Genomic DNA, 25687 nt, shown 5'->3' with positions numbered 1-25687 from the left:
GGCAGGGGAAGACTTACCCACCCCCCCCTTTTATGCTGAGACCACTCCTCTTCCTGTGCCCCCTCTGGTAGTCACGCCTCTCAATAACGGTGCACACTCTGATGTTTTCACAGCCTAATATGGACATAGGGTGGTTTTGTGTGCAAGTCAAGAGGCACAAAATAGCAATGTCATGTGGAATCAAAAGCTGGCTTTGTATATTTATGCCGTTTCCCATATGTTGTTGAAATTGATGTCCAGTATTAAAGTTTGGGATAATTATATGCCGCCCATTGTTAGACAGAAACATACAGATGTGTCCTCATGCACTAGTGAAGCTTCAGCTGAGCATAACAGCCCCTCTCTGAGGTCCTGGGCGACATAATCAAAGTGTACCCTATTCATATGAATAATAGAACTGGAAGTGGAAAAAAACTACCGGTAATTTGTAAGAATCCACTGATCAATTTAATGTGGGCCCTTTTTACATCCGGGTACGAATGATTCTGAATCTGTGTACAAAGTGCAGGAACAGCAGCCGCGGCTTGTTCTCACGGCAAGTTCCAGTGTGCTTCATTTGTGACTTTATATGTGTTTAAAGTCACAGTCCAATGTCTCTAGTATAGTTTGTTGTTTGGCTGCACCTGCGATGTGAATAATGTAAAGAAAAGATGGTACACTACAACTCTCAGAGCAGCTGAATCAGGCCGGCATCTCCTGCCATTGGCTATATTGACACTAGGTGTATGAGGACACAACGCTATGCTCAGCTTACTGTTTTGAGCAAGACTGGGGATTCACAGCTTTTAGGAAATTTGTTCATGCCTGATGCAGTAATATACCTGTGCACTGATATCCTCACGGCGCAGGAGTCGTATGGCAAGTCGCAGCAGTCCGACCACTGCGCGTTCAACAAGGAAACAGAACTCGATAGCATGAGCACAAAGATGGTAAAGGTGATCTCGCACTACTTGCCAGACACAGCCAACACGGTCTCTATAGGAGAAATAAACATTGAAAAATGCATAAATAAAACCTTTAAAATATGTGATACATTCTAAAAGATTTGATTTTGTACAAATGTCTATAAAAAATATTGCAGGGTTTACACTGAATGCTATCAGAGGATGCTGACATTTCTACAATATACCCTGCATAGCTGGCAGAATGCTGTTAAGTTACAGACCTGCCAGCAATTGGGGGCTCATTGGAAAAAGAGGCACATGCCACAAGTGGCTTGAGCCCCTCTTCAACTAGATTTCTTGAAGTATAATACCAGGAATTTGTATTTTGCTGCTGGTGAGAAATAGGCACATGCCACTATGTTAGAAGTCAGTGGAGTAGTTGCTAGATGGTAGAAGCTACTTGATGGCAGCAAAAATTAAAAATTCATGTAGATGTGGCATGTGCCTCTTTTCCACCGAGCCCCTTGTAGTTGTGAATTTCATTCAAGCTTGCCAACCACTATAGATTTCTTGCCTTGGTAGGTGGAAGTGTGCAAATGGCAGAATAAAGTCACCACTGGTCTATATAGGCCTATACACCATCGACTAACTGGTATACAGTGGCAAGCCACTGGGACTAAAGGTAAAATGTACAGCCTTCAGCAACGGCAGGCATCATAATGTAAGGCATTAACTGCAACAAGAAAATGTATACAAATATAAAAAACAATGCTTGTAGTGGGACATGGACACTAGGCAAAGTCCAGAGCACTGGAACAAAAGTGGACTCTCTCCTCTCTTTGCGCTCGCCTAGCTGCCGGCATACGTGGTAGCCAGAATGGAGTTGTCGGTATACTGACACCGGGGCATCCCGGACGCCGGTAAATCATACTGAACCCATATATACCCATAAATGTTTCTTTAAGATGATCTTTATAACCACTAGATATTCCTATACAACCAGATTATAATAGATTTGCTCACATGTATGCTTACATATGATTGGCTCTGGATCCTCACGTAACAGTACTTTACTCCCAATGTAAGTAATAGGACCCTCTGTTCCATGTAATAGGGTTTATTCCAAACTTTTCAAACAACAACCATAAACGGTTTCCAACGTTAAAACTCTGGAGAGCTCCCCTAGCTGTGACCGGCTCCTCCGGGCACATTTTCTAAACAGAGTCTGGTAGGAGGGGCATAGAGGGAGGAGCCAGCCCACACTCTCAAACTCTTAAAGTGCCAATGGCTCCTGGTGGACCCGTCTATACCCCATGGTACTAATGTGGACACCAGCATCCTCTAGGACGTAAGAGAAAAAAACCATTACATGAAGATCCAGAGCCAATCATATGTAAGCATACATGTGGAACAAATCTATTATAATCTGGTTGTAAAGAAATATCTATTGATCATAAAGATTCCCCGTACAAAGTGATATATTGTTGCTAGCAGATGAGCGCATTCATCTTTCTCTTTATTCTATTACACTGATGCCACTGGATAACAAATTCTTTCTAGCACTAGCTCTGAAAGACATAACCAGCTCACAATGTACAGAATCCAGTGGTCAGACAAAGGAGCGACAAAGTATTACTGAAGACACCTGCCTAGTAGCAAACTAGCAGACAGGAGGAACTAAGCAGTGTGAGAGGGCTAGTGGTTGGCATGGTTTTTTTTGCCATAATGATCTCTTTTTGGGCTGTGTGATCTGCCGGTCTTGACCTTAAAAGTTTGGTTTCAGTCCTGTTTCCTCCAAAACAGGATTCTTAGAAAAAAAACCAGGAACAAAACAAAAATAGGATTTTAATACCTACTGGTAAATCCTTTTCTCGTAGTCCGTAGGGGATACTGGGATGGTCTTAGTACCATGGGGTGTAGATGGGGTCCATTGGAGCCTGGCACTTAAATTTCTTCAGAGTGTGCTGGCTCCTCCCCTCTGTGCCCCTCCCGCAGGAACAGTCTAGGAAAACTGTGCCCAAGGAGACGGACATACTTCGAGAGGGGGAAAAAAGAAAAGAAAGTGGTGAGAAAAAACCCAGAACACAACACAAGAGGATAACAACGCTAACCAAAACTTGAAAATAGGGACAGCAACAGCAGACCCAAACAACAAGACACCCAAGAAACAACTCTTGCAGGAAAATATCAAGGAACAGAGGCAGGTGCCCAGTATCCCCTATGGACTACGAGAAAAGGATTTACCGGTAGGTTTTAAAATCCTATTTTCTCTAACGTTCTAGGGGATACTGGGATGGTCTTAGTACCATAGGGAAGTCCCAAAGCTCCCAGAGCGGGTGGGAGAGCGCTGAGATCCCTGCAAAACAGTGACCAAACTGAAAATACTCAGTAGCCAAGGTGTTGAACCTGTAAAATTTAACACGTGTTCGACCCCGACCAAGTAGCTGCCCGCCATAACTGCAAAGCAGAGACACCCCGAGCAGCTGCCCAGGAAGAACCCACCGACCGCGTGGAGTGTGCCTGAACAGACCTCGGCAGCGGCAAAGCCACCGAAGAGGATGCCTTCTGGATCGTAAGCTTGATCCAATGAGCGATAGACTGTTTTGAAGCAGGACAACCTATCTTGTTAGCATTTCCTGTGACGAGCTGTTCTCCTGATATAAACCTTCAAAGCCTGAACCATGTACAAGGACTTTGGAGTAACAGACGTGTCAGAGACCACCGTAACCACGATCGGTTGGTTGATGTGAAACGCTGACACCACTTTTGGTAAAAATTGCTGGCGGGTTCTCAGTTCCACTTTATCCTCATGGAACACCAGATAAGGGCTCTTACAGGACAAGGCCCCTAACTCTGAGACACGTCTTGCAGAGGCCAAGGCCAACAACATGACAGTCTTCCAAGTCAAATATTTCATGTCCACCTTGTGTAAAGGTTCAAACCAATCTGATTGGAGAAAAGTCAGAACCAGATTGAGATTTTACGGAGCCGTGGGAGGTACAAAGGGCGATTGAATACGAAGGACCCGCTTCAAGAACGTCTGGACTTCAGGGAGAACAGCCAACTGCCTCTGGAAGAAAACAGACAAGGCTGAGATCTGGACTTTAATGGAGCCTAAGCGTAGGCCCAAATCTACTTCCATCTGCAAGTAGTACAAGAAACGACCCAGATGAAACGCAACAGTAGAATACTGCCGACCCTCACACCAAGACACATACTTCTTCCATATGCAATGGTAATGCTTCGACTGGACCACCTTTCTAGCCTGGACCACAATCAAGGTAACCTTGACGGGAATCCCTTTCCTGGCTAAAAACTCCCTTTCAACTTCAATGCCGTCAAACGTAGCCGCAGTAGTCTTGATAGGCGAACGGCCCTTGCAGAAGAAGATTTTCCTGAAGCGGCAGAGGCCAGGGCTCTTGGAGGAACATGGCTAGGAGGTCCGCATACCAGGCCTTGTGCGGCCAATCCGGGGCAATCAGTATTGCCTGAACTCTTTCCTTTTTTAGAACTCTGGGAATGAGAAGAATTGGAGGAGACAAGCAGACCAATCGGTAAACCCATGGGGTCGTCAGAGCGTCCACCGCTGTGGCCTGTGGGTCCCTCGTTCTGGAACAGTAACGCCAAAGTTACTTGTTGAGCCGAGAAGCCATCAAGTCGATCTGAGGGTAGCCCCACCAATGAACTAACAGCTGAAACACCCGAGGGTGAAGGCCCCATTCCCCCGGGTGCAGATCGTGTCTGCAGAGGAAATCTGCTTCCCAGTTGTTCACACCTGGAATGAAAATGGCCGATATAGCCCTGGCATTGCCCAGAGGAGTATCTTGGATACCTCTCTCATGGCAGCCCTGCTTTTTGTTCCTCCCTCTCGTCTTATGTACGCCACCGCCGTTGTGTTGTCTGACTGTACATGTATGGCCTGACGTTGAAGGAGAGAAGAGGCCTGCAGAACGGCATTGTAAAATCGCCCTGAGTTCCGGAATATTTACTGGCAGAGAAGCCTCCTGGGGTGACAACGTTCCTTGGAATTGAGCGCCCTGGATCACCGCACCCAAACCGCGGAGGCTCGCATCCCTCGTCAACAGAATCCAAGCCTGAATTCCGAAGTGTCGACCCTCCACTAGGTGGGAGATCTGCAACCACCACAACAGGGAGATCCTTGCCTTTGGCAAAAAGGGATATCCTTAGGTGCATGTGGAGATGCGATCCTGACCATATGTCCAGCAGATCCAGCTGGAAAGGATAGGCATGGAATCCTTCCATACTGAATTGCCTTGTATGAGGCTACCATCTTTCCCAGGGGATCCGGTCTGAAGATCGACAGTGTCTAGGCCGACAATGTTTAGGTCGACCACTATAGGTCGAAAGTCACTAGGTCGACATGGATGGAAGGTCGACAGGGTTTCTAGGTCGACATGTGCTAATCTAACCCTCCCTGCATATGTTATATCTGACCCCCTCCTGCAGTGGACATGGTTTTGCCCAACTGCTAACAAATTTGCTGCTGCGATCAGGTCTGAATTACCCCCATAATCCGCTGCAAGGGTTCCAGTTGGGATTTTTGCAGATTGAGAACCCACCCGTGATCTGTGAGCAGACACGTAGTCCGGTCGATGCTATCCAACAAATGTACTCTGGACACAACTTTTATGAGGAGATCGTCCAAGTACGGAACGATGTTCACACCCCTCACGAGGAGTAGCAGCATCATCTCCGCCATTACCTTTGTGAACACCCTCGGTGCCGTGGAGAGACCAAAAGGCAAGGTCTGGAACTGTAAGTGACTGTCCTGCAGTGCAAATCTGAGGTACGCCTGATGAGGCGGCCATATTGGGATGTGAAGCTACGCATCCTTGATATCCAGGGATACCAGGAATTCCCCTTCGGCCAGGCCAGAAACCACCGCTCTCAGAGACTCCATCTTGAATTTGAACATACGTAAGTACGGGTTCAGAGACTTGAGATCTGCCGAACTGAACCGTCCGGTTTTGATACCAAGAACAGGCTTGACTAATATCCCTTTGTTTGGAGTGGAGGCGAAACTGGAACACTAACCTGCGTTCGTAACAGTTTTTGGATGGCTTCTTGCAAGGTAACCCTTCACACAGGTGAAACTGGCAAGCCAGACGTGAAGAATCTGTGAGGTGGGAGTGTTTGAAACTCCAACCGGTAGCCCTCGGAGATTAGGTCTCTCTCCCAGGGATCCTAATAGGAGTCTGCCCAAATGTGACTGAAATATTTGAGACGAGCACCCACCTGTAAGCCACACATAAGCTGGGGCCAACAGTCACGTGGAAGGCTTGGAAGAGACAGAACATGAGTTATGCTTCAGGGAACCAGTGGCTGCTGGTCTGCAAGGTGTACCTCGGTTTCCTCTGGCGGCGTTGGAAGCACCCCTGGCCTTGCCCCTAAACCTGGCCACACGAAAAGACTGTAGGGGGGGCCGGGGTAAGAACATCTAGCTGGCCGGGCTGCAGATGGCAGATAGGTGGACTTACCGGCTGTCGCTTGTGAAATCCACTTGTTCAGTTCGTCACCAAATAAAGCCTCACAAGTCCCCTCTTGGAATCAGCGTCTGCTGACCTCTGCCGCAGCTATAATGCCCTGCGTGCTGACACAACCATAGCCGTAGAGCGGGCACTGATCAGACCAATCTCCTTGATTGCTTCACACATGAAATTAGCAGAATCCTGAATATGCCGCAGGAGTGTGATAAGCTCATCTTGAGGCATAGTGTCAAAACCCTCTATTATGTTACCCGTCCATTTAACAATGGCCATTGTAATCCAACCACAAGCAATTGTAGGTCTCTGAGCAACTCCCACTTCTGTGTAAATGGATTTGAGCATAGTTTCAATTTTATGATCAGCAGGGTCCTTTAAGGAGATAGCTCCAGGTACAGGCAGCACAATCTTTTGTGACAGCCTAGATACTGAAGTATCCACTGTAGAAGGATTTTCCCACAGTAACCCAGAAAGCCTTTAAGGATTGAGATCGAGAAGGAGGAACCTTGCCTCTACAGCTAAAGCAATGCTTTGCCTGGCGGTAACTATGAACCTTAGATAAGGGACCTAGAGTATAGATACATATATAGTATATTGCTCCACCCCACTACAAACCCCCTTGGTACCAATCAAGGTGCTTTTGAGGGTCCCTTGGAGGAGCAGCACCTTTCCTGCAGTCAGCCGGTACGTGATGCAACACGAAATGGCACTCTGATCGAAGTCCCGCCCCCTCAATGGCGCACGGTGTTTCCTCTATATATTTAGGCTGGCAGTCTCAAAACATACAGAAAACGGGGTTAAAACCCCTTTTCTGTTCCAGCGCCCGTGTGCCTCGTGCAGCGGGACACAGCAGCCCCAGCAGTGCCGTGTGTCTGCCGCGCCTTCGTGCCGCCATCTGAACCGGGGACCCGCTAACTGCGACCCCGATTCCATACTCACTACTCAGCATGTCTTCAGCTCTGTTAGGGGTAGCGGCATGCTGTGGAAGTGTGTGCGCTCACCGCTGCAGGGTGAGCGACACAACACCTTCAGGAGCTTAATGTCCCGTCAGCGGGGATCCGAACCATTAACCCTTGCAAGAGGTTGGTACCGGTCCCCCCCTCCACCCCAAGTCCCAAGACGCAGGCAGACTGGTGCCAACCATTCCTGCCTGAAATTAACAAACTAAAAGAAAAATTTAAGAAAACTCTCTGGAGCTCCAGAGAATGCACTCGGCTCCTTGGGCACATTTTTCTAAACTGGGTCTGCGGGAGGGGCATAGAGGGGAGAAGCCAGCACACTCTGAAGAAGTTTTAAAGTTCCAGGCTCCAATGGACCCCATCTATACCCCATGGTACTAAGACCATCCCAGTATCCCCATGGACGTTAGAGAAATCAAATAAATTATGAACAAAAAGGGCGGTATTCAATTCTTTTCACCCCCTTCCACACCCGTTCTGTTTCTGTTGACGTGCTTGGTATAATAATTTCAGCTCGCTACCCCTGGGGTAGCGAGGGCGCCCAACCCTTTACGCAGCTTAACCTGATTACTATGGGCACAATATGCGCAATAACAGGGATCCCTTTAGAAAGGAGATTGAACGTCATATCATTTGAATACAGTCCAAAGAATTCTGACCACATGTCCAACGATTACACACTGTTTACAGAAAGAGGATGAGTCCCCCACCCACACACTGTCTGTGTCCCCCTACTGCGGAAGGAACAAAACATTTTAGAATTCCTTGTCTATGTAATAAATTACTCAGGCACCTGTTTTCAAGCACAATTCTGAGTAACATCTCAAGGCAGAATGCAGCATCTTCTTCATCGTATGTTTCTTCATCTGGGGTCACAGATATTAAAGCCTGAACAAATGAGGACATCTTCAGGTGAGAAACAGTTATGCAATGGAATTAGAAATAGCAAAAGATTTTTATACCAAGAGCAGGACAATGGGGGAACACGACAGAAACAAGACAGGACTCATGTCATCAAGTCCTTTAGTGTATAATGGCAGCTGCGTGATAAACACTCAGCAGTGTATCCACAGCTGTCATTATAAATTGTAAGACATCACAGGTGTTCTGCAGTATTGTTCTTCTCCCTTCTGGTCTGTACACTGGAAGAGGAGCAGGAAATCAAGTCAGATGAATGTGCACTAGCTCGCTCTGCTAACAAGCTGCATATGAAGCAGGGCTTTTCACTGATGCCATGACGTGGGCATAGTATCACAGGATTGGTGGGACTATCTACATTAATTTAGTATTTACTGGTTCTTTCATTCACATGATGATCTCAGTTATACTTATGTTTGACAAACACACACCAGGTTCTATTAAATGTTTTCAAGTAACCAAAAAGAAGTTCACTTTTATGGCTCATTTCAACCCACCGGCAGGTATACCCCGTACATTATCAGGTATTGCATGACTATGTGACACAATTGACAACTTATTACCATAATCCATGTGTTCTAAGTTATCTGCTACCTAAGGAAAAAGTGTGAAATTGCACCTACTCAATAATCATCCAGAATTACCTTTAGTTTAAAGAATATTTGAAGAAAAAGTTGCATGGCCCGTCTAAGTCACAAAGTCTGTGTACAGAGACAATCGGGACTATTTGGTACGATCTGAGGATAGGTGTATGTGTACACATTTGTAAATGCTCACAATACTGAAGTAAACATATCCTTTCCCTGCTTTAGCTCCAGTTAAGTGAAAAACAGAGTTCAGTTAACTATGCAGAATTTTATCTGGATCCAACTAAGAGTACAGACTGATCTGAACCCATATACAGACTGTAAGCTCTCACAAGCAGTATCAAGATGAAAGACAGAATGTACAGGCTGACACCTTTTTTTCATGCTTTTTCAACTATTTTAGGGTTAGGGGTTTGGATTAGGCTGCAGAAGGGGGCAGTTAGGGTTAAATTTGGGCTAACATAAAAAATACGTAGTTATGGTAGACTTACCGTCGATAACTATTTCTCCTAAGTCCACAGTATCCACAGGATAAACATTGTGATATGTCAGCGGATTGGCACCAATGATCAAAGCGTTCAGCCTCCCAGAATGCAATGGGCCAGACCATAGATCCTTGCCTCAGGCAATTCAGTTGTTTTCCAAAGCTCAAGGCAAGAGAATCAGAGAACCCTAAATCAGGTGAGAAGAACACACATGCACACCCTTCCGTACAAGAAGGAAGAGGTTAGTAGGTGAAAAGATCCTCAAATCAGGTGCGTCAGGGTGGGATCCCTGTGGATACTGTGGATTTAGGAGAAATAGAGTAAGTCTACCAGAAGTATGTATTTCTCCAGCAGGGTCCCCAGGTTATCCACAGGATAAGACAAACAGTGGTAGTTGCTCAATCATTCCTGGAGATAATTATATTTCAGGTGCTAGAAAGGGGGAGAGGACACAAACAAACAGCAGACAGAGAGGGGTGCTTCCCTCCCCCCCCACCCCTAGTATCCCCCCAGCACACTAAAAATTATCTGTAACCATATCTGAACCTACCTGGTAATAGAATTTCAGAGAAATTGGTCGCATACGCTTGCAAAGACATGTTTAGCTGCTGCCCAAGTCAAGGCTTCTCAGATATCAGCGGTCCTAAAACTACATAATAGCAGTGCCCACATAGGGCCATGTGATTTGTCTACAGTAAGGCCTCATGATAAAGGCTTATACTAAAACGCTATTATGTAGTGTTAGGACTGCTGATATCGGAGAAGCATTGTTGTGGCCAGCAGCTAATTATGTCTTTGCAAATGCATGCAACCAATTTCTCTGAAATTCTATTACCAGATAGGTTCCAGATATGGTTACAGGTAATTTATAGTGTGCTGGGAGGGGGGGGAGGGGGGGGGGGGATACTAGGTGGGAGGAAAAGCACCCCCCTCTCTATCTGCTGTTTGTTTGTGACCCCTCCCCCTTTCTAGCACCTGATATATAATTATCTCCAGGAATGATATTGAGCAACTGCAACTGTTTGCATGTGTGAGAAGGAATTGAATGGGAGCAGCATTTGCAAGGAGTGCTGTTCCTTGTAGTGTTAATGGGAGATCCTGGGGGTGGCTCCAGGTAAGTTAGCCCTCTGTCTGGATGCGTTTTAGTATGAGCCTTTATTATGAGGCCTTACTGTAGACAAATCACATGGCCCTATGTGGGCACTGCTATTATGTAGTGTTAGGACTACTGATATCGGAGAAACCTTGGCGTGGCCAGCAGCTAAACATGTCTTTGCAAACACATGCGACCAATTTCCCTGAAATTCTATTACCAGATAGGTTCAGATATGGTTACAGGTAATTTTTCGTGTGCTGGGGGGATACTGGGGGGATCCTTCCGCCCGAATTCAGCGTCCTGAGAGGCAGTTATCAAAAACATTATGTCTAATGAATGTGTTAATGGAAGACCATGTGGCTGCCTTACATATCTGTTCAGCTGAAGCACCACGTTGTGCTGCCCATGATTGACCTACCTTACGAGTAGAGTGAGCAGAGACATTAGCCGGAATAGGGAGATCAGCCTGAGACTATGCTTCTGAAATCATCATCCAAAGCCACCTCGCCAGTGTCTGCTTGTCAGCAGGCCATCCTCTCTTGTGAAATCCGTACAGAACGAAGAGTGCGTCTGTCTTTCTGATGGCACTGGTACGATCCACGTAGATCCTTAAGGCACAGACTACGTCCAATGATGCATCTCCTGCAGAAACATCCGGCCCTTGGCAGGCCGGGACTAGAATTTCTTTGTTAAGGTGGAATATAGACACCACCGTAGGAAGATAACCAGATTTGGTTCTGAGAACCTATCTGGACGAAAAATCAAAAAAGGAGGGCAACATAATAATGCCCCTAAATCTGAAACTCTTCTAGCTGAAGCAATAGCCAGTAGAAAGAGAACTTTAGCTGTAGAAAGAAAACTTTAGCTGTCAGCTGAAGCACCTTTAGGACTAAACTTAAATCCCAAGGCACTGTTGGAGGAACAAAAGGAGGTTGTATGTGAAGCATTCCCTGGAAAAAAGTGTGAACATCCAGTAGGTTAGCAATTTTCTTTTGGAACTATACAGTCAATGCTGACACCTGAACTCTCAAGGAATCCACCAGTAGACCTTTGTCCATTCCTGACTGAAGGAATGCTAGGACTCCTGCATGAAGGAATGCTAGGAAACGCTGAATGGCCTAGGGTCAAATTTCCGGTCACGACACCACTGAATATAGGCCTGCGATATTCATTAATAAATGCGAGCAGAGGATGGTTTCCTTGCTCCGAGCATTGTTTGAATTACCTGTTGTGAAAATCCTCTTGCTTTCAGGATTGAAGTCTCAAGAGCCACACCATCAAAGACAGTCGATCCAGGTGCTTGTAATAGCAAGGACACAGACAGTAGATCTGGACGTTGAGGGAGTAGGAATGGCGCATCCATCGACAGCCTCTGGAGATCTGTGTACCAATGTCTTCTAGGCCAAGCCGGAGCCCTTGGTTCACTGCCCTAAGCAACTTCTTCCTGACACTGCTTCCCAGCCATGACTGGCATCTGTTGTCAGAACTTCCCAATCTGGACAAAGGGAGAACCTTTTGGATATCAGATGGGATGTCTGTAGCCACCAGGCTAAGGACCTCCTTACTTCCATAGGAAGGCCCATAGTCTGTGTTTTTATTGTCTGATGTAACCCATTCCATTTGGAAAGGATCAGATGTTGTAGTGGCCTCGAGTGGAATTGAGCATACTCCACCATGTCGAAAGCAGACACCATAGATCCCATCACACGCATTGCTGCATGAATGGATACCCTCTGACTGTGTAGCAGCTCCTGAATCCTCAACTGAATTTTGGATATTTTGTTCAGAGGTAGAATTAAGACCCGAATCCAACACAGCCCCCAAATTAGTCATCCGTTGTGATGGAAACAGGGACGACTTTGACCAATTTATGAGCCAACTTGTGTATCCAATGTAAACATTGTTTGTTGCAGATGACAGAAGCAATTCCTGAGATTGTGCCATGATTAATAAATCATCGAGGTATGGAAAAATCCTTATCCCCTGCTGATGGAGATAAGACACCATTACCACTATAATTTTGGTGAACACCCTGGAAGCTATGGCCATTCCAAATGGTAGCGCCTGAAACTGAAAATGTTGCTGGAGGATAGCAAACCTGAGATAGCACTGATGGGACAGTGCTATAGGAACATGTAGGTAAGCATCCTGTATATCCAGGGATACCATAAAATCCTCCAGCTCCATGGCCAAAATAATGGAACGTAAAGTCGCCATATGAAAACAGGGCACACAAATGTGCTTGTTCAGCACCTTGAGACTGAGTATAGGCTGGAACGACCCATTTGGCTTCTGGGCTAGTAACAGGTTCGAATAAAAACCCTGTCCTCGCTGCGCAGGAGGAACCGTAATTATCACTCCTGACTGAAGCAACTTCTGAACTGCCTCTTGCAAAGCCCCGGCCTTTGTTTCCACTGAAGACGGGCTGGTACAAAAAACCCTTTGAGGAGTGTGTTTCTTGAAGGCAAACGCATAATCATGAGATAACGCTTCTTGCACCCAGGCATCTGTGGTGGACTGCTGCCAGATCTGTGCAAAATGAAGAAGCCGGCCTCCCAACCTGGGATTTCCCAGGTGGAGGCCCGCAACATCAGGCTGATGGCTTATCTTCTGGCTTGGAAGCCGGCCCTCTGGTAGCCCAACCATTTTTAGTCTTACCAGACTTGGCAGATTGAGACTGTGTGCCATAACCCTTTCCTTTTGCTTTTCCTAGAGTACGAAAGGGCAGAAAAGCTGGAAATCTAGGTATGGATTTGTGTGTGTAAGGAAACTTCACTTTCTTGGAATCTGCTTCGGACTCCAAAATACTGTCCAATTCTTTACCAAAAAGAATATCTCCAGTAAAAGGCAAAGACTCCAAAACCTTCTTGGATTCTGAGTCAGCTTTCCATGTACATAGCCAAACCGCTCTGCGAACTACTACTGCTGAAGGTGATGCTTGAGAGGAAATTGTATCCGTATCCAAGGCTGCTGCTTCCATAAAAATAGCCGCCTGTTTAATATGTGCAATATGGGATTTTTGCTCTCTAGATGCCAATGAAAGATCATCCCAAAATGCATTAGCCCAAGCTGCCACTGCTTTTGCCATCCAGGCTGAAGCCATGGCTGGTCTTATGATTGCCCCAGACAAGGAGAAATGTTTTTTTTTTTTTAAAACAGTCTATTTTCCTATCCGTGACATCATTTAATTCTGAAGAAGGCAGAGGTTATGTAGATTTTCGCATTTCTTTGGAATTCTAAACTTCTTACTGGGTGTTACCCAAGGCTCTTGCATAATTTCAGTCAGCTGTGCTGACCCAGGAAATTCAGTTGGGACATTTAAACACAGGTGCCTTAGATTTTAACAAAGGCACTGCTGCTTCCTCTAAGGATAGAATGGCTTTAATAGTACTAATTAGCTCAGGTATGTCCACTGAGCCCAGACCTTCATCCTCGTCTCTGTATACAGACCTGGAGTGTGGTGAGTCCTCATCCTCCGATGAGTCCCCATTTGAAACATGCGTAGACTGTGAAGTCTATGTGATTTGCTTTCCACCAGCCTTTCAGCCTGTTTCTGTTGAAAGGCTGCAGAATCCTGGACTGGATGTGATAAACCCCAGTGGGAATGTTGCATGTAAGGGTTAGTAGGGTACCCTATCCCTGGTATAGGATCTGGCATTATCCGCTCAGCTATACTGGATGTCTGTGCAAAAGTAGCCCATAGGGGTTCCACTTGAACCTGTGCCTACCTTGGATTATTCAGGAGGCTTTGGTGAAAGCTAAAACAGTTTGCACACAATCCATTCTGAACCCGATCCTGAGAGGTTAACCCAGCTGTGCAAGACAAACATGAAATGAGTATTGGTGCTGCTGTGGAGAGTGTATCCTCTTCACCCCTGCCTCTCTTAGACATGATAAACAAATCACACACCTTTACAGTGTTAGTACACAATTTGTGACTGAAATCACTTTAAAACTTGTTCGTGACATACAATCCGGTCCCTCCCTGCTTTGCACCAGCATTAAGGATCGGAATACACAGAAACTGACAGAAATAGTAAAGTCAGCAATCACACTAGCAACCAGTCACAAGTTATACATTAGTATAATAAGCAATATGAGCACATATTCAACTACAGATACTGTACATTTCAAGTACATTAAAAAACATATTACTGCATTACCTTATATAGGACTTTTGAATGTATTCACACAGCAAAAGAAACAGCAGCAATAGTTTACAGACTCGTATGCATCAGGCACTTATCCTACTACTCGTACTTAATACGAGAGACTTAGTGCTGTATCACCCGGCTCAGGAGAGTGGGATACAGAGAGACTTCACCCCGCTTCCAGGATCGATCAATACGTTCGTAAACGCTGAGTGGATCCAGACGCTAATAGTGTACACAAACGCCCAGTGAACCTACAGCGAACACCGACGCACCAGGACACAGTCTATGCTGCGACTGGGTCCTTTTTAGATACACAGCATCTCAGACGGAAGCGGGAAATCAGTTCATGGCGGGAAACTCGGAGGAAACTGGTCATGAACCGATGGGAGGGGCGACCAGGGGAGCGTCTTACACTCCACTGCTGACATCAACCCCAGGGATCCCGGCCTCACACTAATCCCTGGAGCCTATGATTCCTGAGGCCTAGCGCTGGTGCACCTGAGGTGGGAGCCGCGTCAGCTACTGTTCGGTAGTCTCCTCCCGAAAACAGTGCGGCTGTGTCTTGCATCTCCCCTGCTAAGCGGAACCGACGCCTTACCTTCTCCCTGTGCTCCGGCCACAGCCTGGTAACATCCGCTGGACTTGCTAGTACATCTGACACAGACGCCTGCCGAAACAGCACTGTACACATGGGTAAGTGTTGTCACAACCCGGCAGAGAGTTGTTGGAGCGAGTCTTTCTAAGGAGCGTGTAAGACACTTTTTAGAAAACTCGCTCAAAAAACGTAAGACTATAAAAATAAATGAAATTACAAGCTTATGGCTGCCAAAATCAGCAGGCCAAATATCGTGGTCCTGCTCCTGCCGTACCAACAAAAAAAACCTGAACTGCCTGAGCCAGGAGGCGGGGATATAGGGGACTGGCCCGTTGCATTCTGGGAGGCCGAAAGCTTTGATCGTTGGTGCCAATCCGCTGACGCTACCTCATATCCCAATATTTATCCTGTGGATAACCTGTGGACCCTGCAGGAGAAAAAAAAATGCTGACCATTTCTACTTTGACGATGTTGACTTTTCATATGTCCACCTTTTGTACCTGTCGACCTAATGCATTTCAAACATATGGTGTCGACCTATACATTGTAGATCTTTCCATCCAAAAGCAGGGCCATACCTGCCCCTGCTTCCAGTCTCTACCTCCTTCAGACCCAAGGAACAAATAGGGCTGCAGTGCCAAATGGATAAATGAAAAAAGGTCAGACTAGATGGGCTAAGATTCTCTTATCTGCCGTCAAATTCTGTTTCTATGTTATGTTTCATCACGTTCTTATCATTTTGTAATGCGTGATGTGTGTTCTGCATAATTTATTACTGAAACCCTGGCACTGCAGAAATGTGAGGCACCTTACAAAAAAGTGATGATCACTGATGTCAAATAGACTGCAGTTGCTGATCTGAGCCGAGTACGTTTATCCATCTTACCCCTTTGGCTCACAGCTATATCAGATATACTGTATACTAAGTAACCAGTCATACAATAAGCCCTCCCATTCAGTGACAAGCAGAAGAATGTACAGCATCCAGTATCTGCTGCCCTCTCTGTAATGAGCAAATCACCCTTACCTTCATGAGCTCCTGCAAAGACTCAAGTTGAAGGAACTTGCTCTCTGTGATAAGTTTCTCTGGATCACATAACTACAATACAGGCAAACAACAAATAATGGCAAGATTTAGTGAAATTTTGTGTATTAGAGAAAATGACTAAACATACTCTTTAAAAGGAAGCTTTCACATTATCCCAGTGGGTATAGCCCAACTTCCATAAACAAGTATGGATTGTAAATAGGGTTACATTGAAATATATCTCAGCACAAAGTTGGTATGAGAAAGAACTATAATATACTACAGACTCAACACAGGCAACAACTACTCAGTGGTTTAAAAGTATCCAAGGGCAATTGCTCTGAATAAATGTTTTAGTGAGAAAGAGGTGCTGTAAAAATGCTGTTCTAACATCTTGATGTTCAGCTAAATTACCTTTATACACTCCAAAGCCATCTTCTTTGCTTCTTGGTTTTCAGTGGAAGGTCCCCTTAAACTGGACTGCTCAGTGCCACTGAGGGTCAGCCAGCTGACAAAACTCAGGACAGTGGACTCTCCGCTAGGAAAAGATGAAAACAGTGCCACCACTATTTATTACAGATAGCTATATCTCAATAGTCAACTTTGTGTGGTCTCCAACAAGGTTCTTATAATAAAGCTGGGCAAGTAACATATGTGAGAATAGTTTAACCAAAAGTTGGTACTAACACATCATATCATTTTGGGTATATACAGGATTTTTACACCATACGACGACTCTTTTAGGACGTTTACCAGTTTAAATAATTCCATAGGTTTCTGCAACTCCCTTTCTCTGCCCTCCCTACAGGGAACTCTGTTATTTACCTAAACAAGCCCCACAGGACCGAACAAGGGAGAGCGAACCAAGCCCCACAGGACCGAACCACAGAGAATGAATCAAGCCCCACAGGACCGTACCAGAGAGAACGAACCAAGCTCCACAGTACCGTACCAGACAAAACTAACCAAGCCCCACAGAACCAGACCAGACAAAATGAACCAAGCCGCACAGGACCAGACCAGAGAGAACGAACCGAGAGAGAAAAACATCACAATGGAATTTATTTATTTTTTTAGCTTTGGTGAACTCTGCAAAATAAATGAGTGGGTGCTCTGTGCCCCTAAGGATTCAGAGAAAAGCATTTAACCCTAGTATAAAAAAAATAAGATTTTACTTACCGATAAATCTATTTCTCGTAGTCCGTAGTGGATGCTGGGGACTCCGTCAGGACCATGGGGATTAGCGGCTCCGCAGGAGACAGGGCACAAAAATAAAGCTTTAGGATCAGGTGGTGTGCACTGGCTCCTCCCCCTATGACCCTCCTCCAAGCCTCAGTTAGGATACTGTGCCCGGACGAGCGTACACAATAAGGAAGGATTTTGAATCCCGGGTAAGACTCATACCAGCCACACCAATCACACCGTACAACTTGTGATCTGAACCCAGTTAACAGTATGACAACGTAGGAGCCTCTGAACAGACGGCTCACAACAATAACAACCCGATTTCTTTGTAACAATAACTATGTACAAGTATTGCAGACAATCCGCACTTGGGATGGGCGCCCAGCATCCACTACGGACTACGAGAAATAGATTTATCGGTAAGTAAAATCTTATTTTCTCTAACGTCCTAGTGGATGCTGGGGACTCCGTCAGGACCATGGGGATTATACCAAAGCTCCCAAACGGGCGGGAGAGTGCGGATGACTCTGCAGCACCGAATGAGAGAACTCCAGGTCCTCTTTAGCCAGGGTATCAAATTTGTAGAATTTTACAAACGTGTTCTCCCCCGACCACGTAGCTGCTCGGCAGAGTTGTAATGCCGAGACCCCTCGGGCAGCCGCCCAGGATGAGCCCACCTTCCTTGTGGAATGGGCCTTGACAGATTTAGGCTGTGGCAGGCCTGCCACAGAATGTGCAAGTTGAATTGTGCTACAAATCCAACGAGCAATCGTCTGCTTAGAAGCAGGAGCACCCAGCTTGTTGGGTGCATACAGTATAAACAGCGAGTCAGATTTTCTGACTCCAGCCGTCCTTGAAATATATATTTTCAATGCCCTGACAACGTCCAGCAACTTGGAATCCTCCAAATCGCTAGTAGCCGCAGGCACCACAATAGGCTGGTTCAGGTGAAACGCTGACACCACCTTAGGCAGAAAATGAGGACGCGTCCGCAGTTCTGCCCTGTCCGAATGGAAAATCAGATATGGGCTTTTATACGATAAAGCCGCCAATTCTGACACTCTCCTGGCTGAAGCCAGGGCCAGTAGCATGGTTACTTTCCATGTAAGATATTTCAAATCCACCGATTTGAGTGGCTCAAACCAATGGGATTTGAGAAAATCCAAAACTACATTAAGGTCCCACGGAGCCACTGGGGGCACAACCGGGGGCTGTATATGTAGTACTCCTTTTACAAAAGTCTGGACTTCAGGAACTGAAGCCAATTCTTTCTGGAAGAAAATCGACAGGGCCGAAATTTGAACCTTAATGGACCCCAACTTGAGGCCCATAGACAATCCTGTTTGCAGGAAATGTAGGTATCGACCCAATTGAAATTCCTCCGTGGGGGCCTTCCTGGCCTCACACCACGCAACATATTTTCTCCAAATGCGGTGATAATGTTGTGCAGTCACCTCCTTCCTGGCTTTTACCAGTGTAGGAATGACCTCTTCCGGAACGCCTTTTTCCCTTAGAATTCGGCGTTCAACCGCCATGCCGTCAAACGCAGCCGCGGTAAGTCTTGGAATAGACACGGTCCCTGCTGAAGCAGGTCCCGTCTTAGAGGTAGAGGCCACGGATCTTCCGTGAGCATCTCCTGAAGTTCCGGGTACCAAGTTCTTCTTGGCCAATCCGGAGCCACGAGTATCGTTCTTACTCCCCTTTGCCGTATAATTCTCAGTACTTTTGGTATGAGAGGCAGAGGAGGAAACACATACACTGACTGGAACACCCACGGCGTTACCAGAGCGTCCACAGCTATTGCCTGAGGGTCTCTTGACCTGGCGCAATACCTGTCCAGTTTTTTGTTGAGGCGAGACGCCATCATGTCCACCTTTGGTTTTTCCCAACGGTTCACAATCATGTGGAAGACTTCTGGATGAAGTCCCCACTCTCCCGGGTGTAGATCGTGTCTGCTGAGGAAGTCTGCTTCCCAGTTGTCCACTCCCGGAATGAACACTGCTGACAGTGCTATCACATGATCTTCCGCCCAGCGAAGAATCCTTGCAGCTTCTGCCATTGCTCTCCTGCTTCTTGTGCCGCCCTGTCTGTTTACGTGGGCGACTGCCGTGATGTTGTCCGACTGGATCAACACCGGCTGACCCTGAAGCAGGGGTTTTGCCAGGCTTAGAGCATTGTAAATCGCTCTTAGCTCCAGTATATTTATGTGAAGAGACATCTCCAGGTTTGACCATACTCCCTGGAAGTTTCTTCCCTGAGTGACCGCTCCCCAGCCTCTCAGACTGGCATCCGTGGTCACCAGGACCCAGTCCTGTATGCCGAATCTGCGGCCCTCTAACAGATGAGCACTCTGCAACCACCACAGAAGAGACACCCTTGTCCGTGGCGACAAGGTTATCCGCTGATGCATCTGCAGATGCGATCCGGACCATTTGTCCAGCAGATCCCACTGAAAAGTTCGTGCGTGGAATCTGCCGAATGGAATCGCTTCGTAAGAAGCCACCATCTTTCCCAGGACTCTTGTGCATTGATGCACAGACACTTTTCCTGGTTTTAGGAGGTTCCTGACAAGTTCGGATAACTCCTTGGCTTTCTCCTCCGGAAGAAACACCTTTTTCTGAACCGTGTCCAGAATCATTCCCAGGAACAGCAGACGTGTCGTCGGGGTCAATTGAGATTTTGGAAAATTCAGAATCCACCCGTGCTGTTGCAGCACTATTTGGGTTAGTGCTACTACGTCCCCCAGCTGTTCCCTGGACCTTGCCCTTATCAGGAGATCGTCCAAGTAAGGGATAATTAATACGCCTTTTCTTCGTAGAAGAAACATCATTTCGGCCATTACCTTGGTAAAGACCCGAGGTGCCGTGGACAATCCAAACGGCAGCGTCTGAAACTGATAATGACAGTTTTGCACCACGAACCTGAGGTACCCTTGATGTGAAGGGCAAATTGGGACATGCAGGTAAGCATCCTTGATGTCCAGGGACACCATAAAGTCCCCTTCTTCCAGATTCGCTATCACTGCTCTGAGTGACTCCATCTTGAACTTTAATTTTTGTATGTACAGGTTCAAAGATTTCAGATTTAGAATAGGTCTTACCGAGCCGTCCGGCTTCGGTACCACAAATAGTGTGGAATAATACCCCTTTCCATGTTGTAGGAGGGGTACCTTGACTATCACCTGCTGAGAATACAGCTTGTGAATGGCTTCCAATACCGTCGCCCTGTCTGAGGGAGACGTTGGCAGAGCAGACTTTAGGAACCGGCGAGGGGGAGACTTCTCGAATTCCAACCTGTAACCCTGAGATATTATCTGCAGGATCCAGGGGTCCACCTGTGAGTGAGCCCACTGTGCGCTGAAATTCTTGAGTCGACCCCCCACCGCCCCTGAGTCCGCTTGTAAAGCCCCAACGTCATGCTGAGGGCTTTGCAGAAGCCGGGGGGGGGGCTTCTGCTCCTGGGAAGAAGCTGCTTGGTGCACTCTCTTACCCTTTCCTTTGCCTCGGGGCAAATATGACTGTCCTTTCGCCCGCTTGTTCCTATAGGAACGAAAGGACTGCGGCTGAAAAGACGGTGTCTTTTTCTGTTGGGAGGGGACCTGAGGTAAAAAGGTGGATTTCCCGGCTGTTGCCGTGGCCACCAAATCCGATAGACCGACCCCAAATAATTCCTCCCCCTTATACGGCAATACTTCCATATGCCGTTTGGAATCCGCATCACCTGACCATTGTCGCGTCCATAAACTTCTTCTGGCAGATATGGACATCGCACTTACTCTCGATGCCAGAGTGCAAATATCCCTCTGTGCATCTCGCATATATAGAAATGCATCCTTTAAATGCTCTATAGTCAGTAAAATACTGTCCCTATCCAGGGTATCAATATTTTCAGTCAGGGAATCCGACCAAACCACCCCAGCACTGCACATCCATGCAGAGGCGATGGCTGGTCGCAGTATAACACCAGTATGAGTGTATATACTTTTCAGGGTAGTTTCCAGCCTCCTATCTGCTGGATCCTTGAGGGCGGCCGTTTCAGGAGACGGTAACGCCACTTGTTTTGATAAGCGTGTGAGCGCCTTATCCACCCTAGGGGGTGTTTCCCAGCGCGCCCTAACCTCTGGCGGGAAAGGATATAATGCCAATAACTTCTTTGAAATTAGCAGTTTTCTATCGGGGTTAACCCACGCTTCATCACACACTTCATTCAATTCGTCTGATTCAGGAAAAACTACAGGTAGTTTTTTCAGACCCCACATAATACCCCTTTTTGTGGTACATGCAGTATCAGAGATATGTAAAGCCTCCTTCATTGCCGTGATCATATAACGTGTGGCCCTACTGGAAAATACGTTTGTTTCTTCACCGTCGACACTAGATTCGGTGTCCGTGTCTGGGTCTGTGTCGACCGACTGAGGTAAAGGGCGTTTTACAGCCCCTGACGGTGTCTGAGACGCCTGTACAGGTACTAACTGGTTTGCCGGCCGTCTCATGTCGTCAACTGATTTTTGTAATGTGCTCACATTATCACGTAATTCCATAAATAAAGCCATCCATTCCGGTGTCGACTCCCTAGGGGGTGACATCACCATTACCGGCAATTGCTCCGCCTCCACACCAACATCGTCCTCATACATGTCGACACACACGTACCGACACACAGCAGACACACAGGGAATGCTCTTATCGAAGACAGGACCCCACTAGCCCTTTGGGGAGACAGAGGGAGAGTTTGCCAGCACACACCCAAGCGCTATAAATATATAGGAACAACCCTATAGAAGTGTGGTCTCCCTTATAGCAGCTTAATATATATCAAAAACGCCAAAAAAAGTGCCCCCCCCCCTCTCTTTTTTACCCTGTTTCTGTAGTGCAGTGCAGGGGAGAGTCCTGGGAGCCTTCCTCGCAGCGGAGCTGAGCAGGAAAATGGCGCTGTGTGCTGAGGAGATAGGCCCCGCCCCCTATTTCGGCAGGCTCTTCTCCGGAGTTTGTGAGACCTGGCAGGGGTTAAATACATCCATATAGCCCCAAGGGCTATATGTGATGTATTTTTTAGCCAGAACAAGGTATTCTCATTGCTGCCCAGGGCGCCCCCTGCAGCGCCCTGCACCCTCCGTGACCGCTGGTGTGAAGTGTGTGACAACAATGGCGCACAGCTGCAGTGCTGTGCGCTACCTCATGAAGACTGAAAAGTCTTCTGCCGCCGGTTTCTGGACCTTTTTTCGGCATCTGTAAGGGGGTCGGCGGCGCGGCTCCGGGACCGGACTCCATGGCTGGGCCTGTGTTCGATCCCTCTGGAGCTAATGGTGTCCAGTAGCCTAAGAAGCCAATCCATCCTGCACGCAGGTGAGTTTTGCAGTGAGCCTGTTGCCAGCAGGACTCACTGAAAATAAAAAACCTAAAAACTTTTTCTAAGCAGCTCTTTAGGAGAGCCACCTAGATTGCACCCTGCTCGGACGGGCACAAAAACCTAACTGGGGCTTGGAGGAGGGTCATAGGGGGAGGAGCCAGTGCACACCACCTGATCCTAAAGCTTTATTTTTGTGCCCTGTCTCCTGCGGAGCCGCTAATCCCCATGGTCCTGACGGAGTCCCCAGCATCCACTAGGACGTTAGAGAAATGTTTTTTTTTAAGTCATCCTTTGGTGGAAAAAGAAACAATGGTAACATACCAAAGCTTCCCAGGTGGGTAAACCTATAGTGCTGCAAACTGGTCATAATTTAAGATTAAGCAAGGACACTGTGGCACAACACTGCTGCTTAGCCTAAGCCATGGGTCACACTTTCTACCAGGCTCTCACTGAGATGGTAAAATGCACAAGTAATAGATTTCTGTGCCATAACATAAGAGTTCTAAATGTTATTCATCATCTACCGATCATTTGCCTTGAGGCAAGCCAACCATGAGTATAGGAAGTAAAGGGGACCAGAAGATCATCAGGTTTTCTAAAATCTAGTGGCTTTGAGACATAATTTTAACGCCTGAGCAACAACCACTGAGAGAAGAGATCCCTTGGGTTGAAAAGACTGATTCATATAGCAAAAGACTGACCCTTGCTGTGGAGTAATGAAGTCTGCCAGGGAAGAGCTGCTAGACAGTTTTGAGTTCTACACTCCCTCCCATCCAAGCATTACAACAGCTACTACCTTGGTAAGGTAAGCCTCCTTCCGGATCACCTACAGTATGCCTAGTGGTGCTGTCGCTGATAAACAATTCCCACCTGAATGCATCTCATAAGCAGATCTGAAGCCGGCACTACCCAGGGGCTGACAACAGCTTAATTACCTACACCCTTGCCAGTACGTGTAGAGACAAATTACTTACCTTAGCGCTCCCCTGGTGCTTCTGCATCTACCTGATTACATTTCATGGCCCCAATTCACTACCCGTGCTGCCAGTGAAAGGGTTCCCCCAGAGGAATAATTCCACATCAAGCGCTGCAGAGAAAGGCACTTAACTGGAAAGCTACCTCTAAATAAACAAATAAGAACTGCAGAGGAGCCCCCTGAGAAAACGCTCAGCACCGTCTCTATGCCACAGTGTTTTTCATGCCAACTCAAATTGCGCTTCACCTGTGACTTTCTATGTTTTTAAGGCTAATTCCTGTGCAGTTAAACGAACATCCCGATGTCTGTAGTACATTATGGGGGTCATTCCGAGTTGATCGTAGCCGTGCTAAATTTAGCACAGCTACGATCAGGCACTCAGACAGACGGGGGGATGCCCAGCACAGGGCTAGTCTGCCCCACATGTGAGTGCCCCCCCCCCCCCCCCCTGCAGAAATGCAAAAGCATCGCACAGCAGCGCCCCCCCCCCCCCCCAACGGACCGGCCCTCCTGCTTTGGCCGGACCGCAGCCCCTAAACGGCAGCTTCATGCCGCCGTCCAGTCCCCTCCCGCCCAGCGACCGCCTCTGCCTGTCAATCAGGCAGAGGCGATCGCTACAGTACAACGTCCTTCGGCCGTCCAGCATGCGCCACATGCGCAGATCCGACCCGATCGCTGCGATAAACTGCAGGGAGCGATCAGGTCGGAATGACCCCCTATGAGCGGTGTTTCGCTGGGTCTGTGATATGATGAAGAGACACAACTCTAAGAAAAAGCTGGTATGCTACACCGCTTGATGTGGCTGAGTCGCAATGGGTGTCCTGCGCTGTATGGCATATTGTGGCTAGGTGTGTATGAGGAAACATCTGTAATCTACTACAGATATTCTTAAAACCTGGTTCTGATGGTAGGCCTGGAGGACCAAAGCTGGTAAAACACTGTACTAGGGAATAGTGCAGATTTTACTTGTAGAGGTGTTTGCATTTATCAAGTGACACATTTTTTAAAAACATTCTGAAAACAATAACAAGGGGTGCAAATACATAATTTATTTGCAGGAAACATACTGAATGCTTTTGTACAGATGTGTCCTCATACATCCAGTCTCAATACGCCATGCAGCATTACATGCCTGGTGTGAGTGAGCTACCAGGTCCCGTGCAACACTGCAAATGACAGGTGTGTTTTTGCTGATAATGTGTATTATTCGCAATGCGAATGCAGCTAGGACACATGAGGAGACTGCTGAATAATTTAATATAGGACACTTGTATATTGTGTGTGACGGAGTCTGTATACATAGCACTTTGTGTAACGATTCAGATTCAGTTGTGCACACATTAGAAATTTTCGGCAGAAAAGAAGCAAAAACAATGCCCAATGCTAGAATATTCTAACGAGACCTGGCGTGCCAAGAGGGGCTGTTTGGCGTGAGTGCATCAAACATGTAAGGACACATGTATGTGGCAGCCTTGTGACCCTGAAATTTGGACTTAAGCTAGGACATGCCACACCCAACTATATATCTCTCTACACATTTCGCATCACCCCACCTGCAAAGACATGCTTTTGCCAAGGTGCAAGTTGCTCCCTTTTTAAACATGGTACTAAATCCTACAGACCCTCCCTGTGTTAAGCATTGCTGTTTTCAGAGGCTGTGATGGCTACACAATGTGCTACCTATACCATTGGAATTGGTCCAAATTTACACAAGATGATCCCTTTAATTCAAATCATACACTGTTTTAAACCTCTTGAAAACAAGGCATCTGTTGGCATGGGTAACACCAGGTAGGTTATAAAAATTTACACAAGATGATCCCTTTAATTCAAATCATACACTGTTTTAAACCTCTTGAAAACAAGGCATCTGTTGGCATGGGTAACACCAGGTAGGTTATAAAAATAGGATTTTACTTACCGGTAAATCTATTTCTTGTAGTCCGTAGAGGATGCTGGGGACTCCGT

General features: G+C 46.8%; 1 protein-coding gene across 8 annotated transcripts in view; it reads right to left on the bottom strand.

The window, feature by feature from the left end:
- The window catches only part of GBF1 (golgi brefeldin A resistant guanine nucleotide exchange factor 1), a 530929-nt gene that overhangs the window by 78966 nt on the left and 426276 nt on the right, over nt 1-25687 (bottom strand). For all 8 annotated transcript variants that reach the window (XM_063961386.1, XM_063961388.1, XM_063961387.1 and 5 more), the window contains 4 exons: nt 16624-16747; nt 16210-16281; nt 8141-8235; nt 822-975 (listed from right to left, as the gene is read on the bottom strand). In XM_063961386.1, coding sequence (XP_063817456.1) covers nt 822-975; nt 8141-8235; nt 16210-16281; nt 16624-16747 — 445 coding nt within the window. The remainder of the gene's footprint in view (nt 1-821; nt 976-8140; nt 8236-16209; nt 16282-16623; nt 16748-25687) is intronic.

This window comes from Pseudophryne corroboree, chromosome 3 (assembly GCF_028390025.1).
Source record: "Pseudophryne corroboree isolate aPseCor3 chromosome 3, aPseCor3.hap2, whole genome shotgun sequence".
Taxonomy (NCBI): domain Eukaryota; kingdom Metazoa; phylum Chordata; class Amphibia; order Anura; family Myobatrachidae; genus Pseudophryne; species Pseudophryne corroboree.
The sequence above is the reverse complement of the archived record's forward strand: the minus strand, read 5'-3'. Positions and strand labels throughout refer to the sequence as shown.